The sequence below is a fragment of the Malurus melanocephalus genome, unplaced genomic scaffold, assembly GCF_030028575.1.
Source record: "Malurus melanocephalus ecotype Western Australia unplaced genomic scaffold, MMel_1.1 scaffold_81, whole genome shotgun sequence".
In the NCBI taxonomy this organism is placed as follows: domain Eukaryota; kingdom Metazoa; phylum Chordata; class Aves; order Passeriformes; family Maluridae; genus Malurus; species Malurus melanocephalus.
In genome coordinates, this window is record NW_026623313.1 from 281,538 (window position 1) to 290,742 (window position 9,205).

General features: G+C 61.1%; 1 protein-coding gene across 1 annotated transcript in view; it reads right to left on the minus strand.

The window, feature by feature from the left end:
• Positions 1–6,757, minus strand: part of CRYBA2 (crystallin beta A2) — a 7,087-nt gene extending 330 nt beyond the window's left edge. Inside the window, exons 1-4 of the mRNA XM_057367539.1 lie at positions 6,735–6,757; positions 2,000–2,173; positions 1,439–1,580; positions 233–375 (exon numbers count right to left, since the gene is read on the minus strand). Coding sequence (XP_057223522.1) covers positions 233–375; positions 1,439–1,580; positions 2,000–2,160 — 446 coding nt within the window. The 5' untranslated portion in view covers positions 2,161–2,173; positions 6,735–6,757. The remainder of the gene's footprint in view (positions 1–232; positions 376–1,438; positions 1,581–1,999; positions 2,174–6,734) is intronic.
• Positions 6,758–9,205: the final 2,448 nt, after the last annotated feature.

Genomic DNA, 9,205 nt, shown 5'->3' on the forward strand with positions numbered 1-9,205 from the left:
CCCATCCCATCCCATCCCATCCCACCCCATCCCATCCCATCCCTCTGCTCGCCCTGGGAAGAGAGGGATAGAAAATACCCAATGGCTTGGATTTTCAAGGAAAAGGTAGTAGGAAGGCAATCCTTTTTTAGGGAGGGGTCCCCTTCCTCATCCTGGGGCTATACAGGAGGAAGGTGCTTGCTGAACCTCTGCTCTGGGCACCCCCAGCCCCCGCCCCACTGGCCACACTCACGCTCCGGCGTTCACTTTGATGGATGCCACCTCCTTGTTACCCCAGCCCATGGCCTGCAGCGAGGGATAGTCGTCACTCAGCTCAAACTTGTGCCCCTGGAAGTTCTCAGCCTCGTAGAGGATGACTTTGCTGTCATTGTGGTTCTGCGGAGGGAGAGAGCGGGGGTCAGCAGGAATGGCTTGGCTTGCCCAGGTACAGGGGATGTGGCATCAKTGTGATGCACACACTGGCACTGTGAGAGGTCTGGAACCGTGACCAGTCCTGGTGCAATGCGTGGGGATGTCCTTCAGCCTTGCACCCCCTCACTGGGACCCAGCCTTGCACCCCAGGGCTGCCCCGAGGATGCTGCTCTCATGGCCCTGCGGTCCCAATGCAGAGCTGTCAGTGAGGGTTACAGCGGCTACAACTCCTGCACCCACGTGGGCTGATGCCCTCAGCATCATCACACTCCCCAAGGTTGTAAGAGGGTTCAGGGCAAGGCAGGATGCTGAGAGAGCTCCCTCCAGCTCTGTCRGGCCTTTCTGGGTGCTGGACACAGAGGGGTTAATGGCTGGGACACTGAGTGATGCAGCACTGTCCCCCGTGCCCAGCCCCCACAAGCATCTATCTGCACCGAGGAGCAGTCCTGCCAGTAAGGAGTGATCTTATCGCATCCCCTTTATTAAAGCCCGAACATATCTGCCTGGTGATTATTAAAAGTTGGGGGGGACCCCCCCGCTCGGAGGCGCAGAYGTGCCGCTGCTGTGAGCACCAGTGTCTGTGCAGATGGAGCGATAGAGCTGCGTCTGCCTGGGCACGGCTCAGGTACCCCGGGCGGGAGGGGGACAGACCCTGCAGMCCAAGCATCCCTGTGGTCCTGCTGGCTCCTCTCTGTTCACCCCATTCCTGGGAGTCCAGACTGGGAGACAGGGCCTGGGGAAGCCAGTCTGGGAGCTGGCTCTCCAAAGCACAAAGCAGAAGGAGCTGGAATTGTATTTCAGGCTAAATTTTACACCTAAAATGCATCCCAGGGTCTTTGCAGGGAGGTGGGAGCSGGTGGGTGCAGCTACTCCTTCACTTCACAGGTATCTCTGTGTACACCTCACCCCTCCATCCCATGCCCCATGTAACTCATTCTCTGTCTGTCCCTCATCCCCTCCATGCTGCGCTGCCTGGAGGAGGCTCTGCCTGCCCTGAGCCCCCCTCCATGGTGTCCCAGTAACTCACTGCGCATTTGATAGGCCGGAAGGAGAGGAGGTGCTCGGTCCGGTAGCCACTGTTCCCGCTCCAGGCCTCCCACCGGGGATAGTCACCCTTCTCCAGGATAAACTGCTGTCCCTGGTACTCAGGGTACTCGAAGCCTACCCAGCTGGAGGGGAGAGGAGGAAAACCCTCAGGGATGTGTGACACAGACCCCAGGATCAGCCAGGGGTCAGCTGCTTCTTCCTGTGCAGGGGACAGAGACATCCTGGCAGGCTATGGATCTGTCACAGATGTTGGGGTCCTTGTTAGCAGCAAATGTCCCTTTTGAAAGTGGGACCCCTCTCCCCAGAACCACACCATTGCCTCTAACCTGCGCCTTGGCTTGGCAGGATCTCCCTGATTAGCAGAGGGGGAAACTGAGGCACCACACAAGGAGCACAAGCAGGGAGGTCGCATGGGCTGTGTCAGAGCCAAGGAAGGACTCGGGTGTTCCGGCTCCCTAGCAGCTGCCAACAGTCCCCTGGGAGCAGTGAGTTTGCYGGAGTGGGGTGTGCCAAGGGGCCGCGGGGCTGGCGGGGCACTTACGGGCCAGACTCCACCTTGATGGAGCGGATCTTGCGGAAGCCACGCTCCATGATGCTGGGGCACTCCATGAGGAATTCGCAGCGCTTGCCCTGGAAGTTCTCCTCCTCCCACACCGTGATCTTGTACTGCCCCAGGGTGTCCATGGCTTCACTGCTGGTCATACGGGTCGCTCGGCTGCTGGCAGAGCCCCGCGTGTCACCCCGGGGCAGGTGCCCGCCGTCAGTCCCCAGCCACCCCGCTGCCTGCCACTGAGCCTGGGATGCTGCTGCTGCTGCCCTCACACATCCCGTGCCACCGGCCCCTTGCCCTCCCAGGCTGGCATGGGGGCATTTCCCACTCCCGTTCCATCGGTGCTGGGGGATCTCTGTCCAGTAAACCCCAAGTTGCAGCGGGAATTTGCAATGCCCCATCTCTCCGTGTGATGTACCCGGGACTGCCTCAGTTCTTCTCCCAAGGTCCCTGCGATGGCTCCAGAAGTTGTCTGGGTGCRGTGGCACTGTACCCACGGCCGGGAGGCGGCAGTGACCCCAGCTCGGACGCGGGTGCGGGTGCAGCCCTGGGGCAGAGCATTCCGGCTCTTCCATCCCTCCTGCCGGGGTCCCTCCTGCCAGGGTCCCCGGTGCCCGCACAGGGCACCCCCGCTGCGCCACACAGCACCCCGCCACTTGCCCTTCCCCACGGTGTGCGTTGGGTGGGGGGCTTGGTGTGGGGGTGAAGGGAGCGTGGCAGCGCCTGTGCCGTGGGGRTGTTGGGGGCTCACAGCCTGGTACTTACTTGGTCGGCAGGGCAGGGCACAGAGGCGAAGGTGGCGGTGCCGGCGCCGGCTTTTCCCCTCGCCCTTTATAGGCGGGCGCTGAAGTGCCGATGGTGCAGGCGGTCAGGGCGCTGTGTCAGCAGGCAGGGGATGGGGGGAACGGGCTGCTCGCCCACCCCAGACTCCGGCTGTCCATTCCACTTAGGCAGTGTGGCGAGAGCGGCCCCCCCGCGCCCCGCGAGGCTGACAATGAAAGTGCTGGGCTATGTTTGCGCAGGGGCTCAGGGCACAATGGGCAAAGGGCCTGACGCGCCGCTTTCCTTTCTGCCCCTGGACAATGTCCCCGCTTGGCCCAGGGATTAGGGACCCAGCCTTTCCCAGGGCACCCGCAGCCTTTGCCAGGGTTGAGGCTGGTGGGAAGGAGGTGCCAGGGTGAAGTGGGGATTTACCATCTGGGAGCTGAGGGGCACTGATGTCCTCACGCTGGAACAGAGGGTTTATCTGGGGCTGCTTCTGCCCCTCCGCCTGAGACTCTGCCACTATGGGTTCCTTCTCCACCCTGTGTTGCATGTCCTGAGCTGTCAGGTCAGGGATTCAGGCTGTATGGGGTGGGAGAAGGTTAGGGCGAATGAGAGGAGTGAAGAAGGCAGCACAGGGTGCTGCTTGGTCCATCCGTSCCCTGGGAGATGTGTAGTGCCCTGCAGGGGTTCCTGTGTTGGCTGCATACTGGGTGCTAATGGACCCCAGTTACRTGCTCGTCAATTGAAATGTCCCCTGGCTTGACAAAGAGCTCCCTGTGCTCCCACTCACCTCCCACTRGGGCAAGGGAACCATGCACAGCATGAGGGGACCAGCTTTGGGACAGACCTGCGTCCTTCACCTGGCCAGCAGCACCAGCCCTGCCGTAACTGCACCACACCAACCATCTCCCATCAGAATGTGGGATGGACGAGGCCAGCAGGGGCTGGAAAGGAGGAAGAGTGCCCGTGAAGCTGTGAAATCCTGGGTCTCTAGACAGCAGTGTTTCTTGCAGCATCCCTGCTTAGTCTGTGATGACCCACCTTCAGCTCAGCAGGCCACTGGGCCACTGGGCAGGGGCTGGACCATAGCACCTCAAACCTTCCYAGGAAAACTCCAGCCCTTCTGGGGGTCCTGAGCATGGGGTCAGCATCACAAGAGACCCCGACATTGYTGGTGATGGAGAATGCAGCGTGGGCAGCTGGGGTGGTGTTAGTACGCAGAAATCGGGGACTGGGGGGTGACAGCAGGGACGGGCCGGGGGCAGGACTCGAGGGTCCTCTTGGTGTCCGCCCCACTGCTGGACGGCTCCGAGGCTCCGTGCGAGTCGGCGCCGATGCCGGCGGGTCCCAGCAGAGGGTGCAGCCTGGCAGCGGTTGGAGCAGGCTCCAGCTCAGGGACTTCAGTGTCCCTTGGCCGGGGACAGGCGCTGGGGAGGCGACCCTCAGATTGCGTTGCCTGGAGTGCTGCTAGTACAGAATGGGAGACCCTCTGGGAGCTGCCGGGGAAGCAGAAGATGGAGGGAAGGATAAAGATGCTCCCTGGGGAAGGAAGAGCACCCCGGTGCAGCCCGGCGGCCTGGGGGCATCTCTYAAAATGCTGGGAGACAGATCTGGGCAGTGTTTAGGGAAGCCATCACCTTGGGGAAATTGAGGCAAGATGCAGAGCTAGTGCCCTGCAGGGTCCTCCCAGGGTGCTGCCACCCCTTGCCTGGGCTGTGTGAGCAGAGGTGTGGGACACTGGTTAGTTTGGGGTGTTTGAGGTATGAGGGCAGTCGGGGACTGTGGGGTGCATTACAGAATGCACCACAGAATATGTAGGATGCTGCAAGCTTTTATGGGATGTGTATAGGGGGTGTATGTGGGGCGTTGTATGGTGTGCTTTAGGATCTACAGGGCACTGGTGGTGTGCCATGAGGCGCACACAGTTCAGTCATCCCCATACAACCTTTTGGATAGAAGCCCTGGGAGGCAAATGGTGCAGGAATAAAACCCAGATGCAGCCTGTGCCCCTTCTATGTTTCACAGCACATCCTACTCACTKGGATGTGCCTCACCCTCTGCTGGGTACATTCAGGGCAGCCACATGGGAGTCACAGCCACATCAGGAGGATCACTGGGGTCACTCATGAGGAGCCCTCTCCCACTGCTGATCCCAGAATGCTGATGTGGCCTGTCCTCCTGAGCCATCTCTGGGCAGTCTCTGTCATCTGCCGGCATTCCCGTGGCTAGGTCACCTGCCAGCCGCTGGGAGCAGGGGCACAGGGAGGCTGCTGCGGGGGCAGGCAGTGCCTCGGCTCAAGGGCAGCTGCTAATTCTGCTGTGGGAGCCGCTGAGCGCTCACCAGGGCCTCCTGCATAGGCTAATTTAATAAGGGCCCCTCACCGCTCCCGGCTCAGCCTGTTCCCTGTGCTAGCAAAACAGATCGTGTTTCTCAGTGCCACCGGGCACAGCGCGGCAGCCCGGGGGCACCGTGGGAGCACAAGGTCACCCAAGGGCTCCRTGCCAAGCCCAGACCATGGGGTGGTACCCTGTGCCTTGTGCGGGCACCAGTCCCAGGACAGAGCACAGCTGGGGGAGCTGAGCAGGCTGAACGGCTGCCACGAGAGACCWGAGGCAGGTGCTGCCCAGGAATCCCGATGCTGATGCCGTGTCTGTGGTAACACAGCATCGTACGCACTGATGTTACCAATAGCTGGGCTAGCTGACCGAGGCAGCACAGCTCTGTGCATCTGGCTGACACCGTAGGCTGAGCCCTGGTCACTCCCTGCAAGGCCCTCTAGCCGCTCTCTCCCTCTCCCCAGCCCTGCTGGAGGCTGGACCGCCACTCCAGGGGGCTGGAGGTCTGGGCGCTGGGCTGAGCAGAACAGATGGAGCTGGTGCCGGCCCCTGTTTGTCTTTCTCCCAGTTGCCTGGTGCTCTGTTTGTTCTGGGGATGGCTTCCTGCTGCCAGGGCCAAAACAGGTGGCTTTTATTTGCAGGGTCTGGCTGATTAGATCGGGGATGCTGTGTCATTGCCCCCACACAGCCCCACTGCTCCCTTTTTCCTCCCTTTTCTCCCCCAGCCTCATTTCCCTAGGAAATCATCCTCTTTGACAAGGATGCAAACACCCTCCTTCTCTCCCCAGTCATCTGTGCTTTGGGGCTGCTATGAACATGGCCACACCAGGACCAGTTAAACCCAGACAAAATCCCTACTTCCACCTGCTGCATCCCTGGATCCCAGACCCAAGGGGGTTGCTGACATCCCCRGTGCCACCTGTCCCCTCCTGAGGTTTTGCTGGCCACACAAGACACACGTGTACAGGCACACACCTGCCACAGGAGCTCCCCACACAGGCACTGCCTTGCACAGAGAGCCCTGGCACACGCACGTGTCCCCTGTGCACCCGGCCATCCCATCCCTGCAGCCAGAAACTCCTGGGATCGCAAAGAGCCTGGCAGATGTTGCTGGGATTAGCTCCCACACGAGCACACACGCACACTGTGGGCTGCCAGCTGTTCCGTGCCTGGAGAGGCCCCAGGCACTCGGGTTCCCCCAGGCAGGGCTTGGTGCACACCAGCTGCAGCTCCTGCTGCACCCAGGRCAGGGGGAGTCCAGAGGGTGAGTGGGAGAGGAGCCCACAGGGGTTTGGTGTCACGATACTGCCACCAATAGCCAGGGAAGGGCAGGGACACGGTGGAGGGCACAGCAAGTGGTACACAACATGAGGGGTACCCACACGTTGTCACTCGCAGCTGGGCCTGGCAAACAGCTGGCTGAGATGGCTCTCCACAAGGCAGCCCTCAGCCCAGCCTCAGCTCTCCACAAACACCCACGGCCCTCAGCCACCCGTACCCCCGCTGGAACCTGCTCTTCAGACCTGCCCACCTGCTGTCCCCACTGCACCCTGGCCACCCCAGGTACGCTGCTCAGCTCCCCTTTGTGGGGCTGTGGGTGTCCACTCTGCCCTGTGGCACTCACCAAGACAGGGATGTTCCCAGGGACACGGGCTCACCCTGTGCCRCCCATCCACGATCTGACTGCAGCCGCCCCCAGCGTGGGGGTGTGCTCAGTCCCCAATTCCGCCAGCCTTGCCCAGTCCCCAGGAACTGCCTCACCTGCCTGCTCCCCACTGTTCCCATGGGGACTAATCCCACCTGAAGGTCAGGGAGGCTCCGCCAGCTGCTCATCTCCTGCCTGTGGATTACAGCCTGGGTGTGAGCAGGTGGCAACTGCTGCCTCCCCAGGTTGGCCCAGCCCTGGCAGGGAACTGACAGCAGCACAAAACTAAGCCAGGCTGCTCCAAAAGAGACCCAGGGTGGCATGTCCCTTTCATCCTGAGGTGTACCTCTGTCACACCCTACCTAGATGGGGATGTCAGGCACTGGAGCAGGTCCTCTGGCCCAGATCCTGACCTGCAAGGGAGCCTGCTGGTGCCAGCCACTGTGAGCTCCTGCTTGTTACCACAGGCAGCCTCAGCCTGGCACCTCCAGGGCACCACATCGCTTCAGTGTCCTGGAGAAACCTGCTGGTCCTCACAGAGTCCCCAGTGCAGACCAGTCCCAGGGGAGCAGGGATGGAGACAGCAGAGCATATCCCACCCCACACCCAGCCTGGCTGGGATGCAGCTGCTGATGCATCCCCACCAGWACATCGTATCACATTTGGAGGGGTACCACGGGGTGAGAGCAGCTTCCCAGGCTCCAGCTTTACCTGTAGCACCTAGGGTGTTTTCATGGAGGTGCAGAGTGCAAGATTAAAGCTGGCAGCGCCCAGCAGCCTCAGAACCAGGTGATACCAGCTCAGCTGGCACCTGGCCAAGGCCCCACTCTTCCCCCAGTGTTCCTACTCCCCTGTTGGCCTCATCTGTAATGTCAGGCACCCCAAGCCTGAGTGATGCTCATGCAGAAGGSAGAAAGGGTAGGCAGTGGCAGATCCCCTCCTCCAGCTGCTCTGAGGATCAGCACAGGCGGGGGCTGAGCCAGGCGCTGCTGCAAGAACAGAACATCCTGCCTCAGGGCTCCCAAAGCCAGCGATAGCTGGGCCAGAAGCAGCGGCCCTGGCAACCTGCTCAGTGTCCATCCCCTGGGCAGGATGCCCACGCACTTCCCAGAGCCACCATCTGGCCTGGGAGAGAGGAGCCCCATCGCCCACCCCTTCCCTGGAGGCTCTGTGAGAGGATGGGGCTGATGTGCTCCAAGATGCAGGACTGGTACAAGCTCTGGCTATTTCCTCTTATCTCATATCCCTTATTCCTTTTACCCACAGRGGTTCAAAGTCACTTTTTGGGGACGATTGTTAAACATGTGGGTGCAGCAGGGGGGACACCAGGCTGTACCTATGCTGTGCCTGATGCTCCCTGTGGCTGGGAATGGGCTGGAGTGGGCAGAACTGCCTGCAGGTTCAGCACAGCACAATGCAGATCCATGCCTGGGACACACCTCTCCCCTCCATGCTGTCTGACAAAGGCTCTTGTCCCAGAGCCCAGGCAGGCTAAAGATTGCCTCTCCTTGCTGTCTTCAGCTGGATGGGATGTCTTCAAGTGTGGGATGGACCCACTCCTGGTGACAGTATCTGAAGTTACAGCCTGGCAAGGGGAGTGCAGGACCCCAGCACAGAGCAAGGACAGTCCCTGTGCTCCCTGCCCCAGGTCTGGCCGTTGAGGGGCTGGAGACAACCGGGGGTGSAATACCCTGACCTCCCACATTAGCCCATTCCCAGGGACACAAAAGCCTGTCTCCTTGTGTGAACTGCCTGGTACCCACAGTGGTGCTAGGACTGACAGACTTTCAGGGGCAGAGAGCTCCTGCCCTGCCTGGGCATTTCCTCCAGGCTCAGCACAGGTGTGCCACATAGRCTGGGTGGGGGACAGTTGAGGTCTAGGGGTGCTCACTGTGGTGAGAACCACCCCGGTTCTCGGCCCTTGGGATGCCCACACAGTGCTGTGGGCTGAATCCCTCCAGGTCACTGGAGGGCCAAGGACAAGCAGCTGCTTCTGCCACATCCTGAAACAAAGCAGCGCCTGGCCCAGGATGGCACACCCCATCCGGGCTGGGCAGGACATGCGGCACCCCACAGACTGCCAGCAACAGCGCACACCTCTGCTCACACCCACACCTTCACCGGTGCACAGACACCAGGAAACCGAGCAGCGAGCGCAGCGCAGCGGGGGCACGGCCAGCACTGCCTGTCCAGCTCAGCGGGAGAACACACACATGCACACACAGACATGGGCTGCACCAGCTCGGCCCTGCCTGCCAGCGAGGGCACACACACTAAAACACCTCTGCAAACACACAGGCATGCATGCACACACACACCTGTGTGCAACTACACCTGGGTACTTGTGTCCCCCCTGTGCTCCTCCAGCACCCTGCCCTCTCCATGCAAATCCCTCTCCATGCAAATCCTCCTGSTGCGGAACTGTGCCATGGAAATCCCCAGCCCGGGTC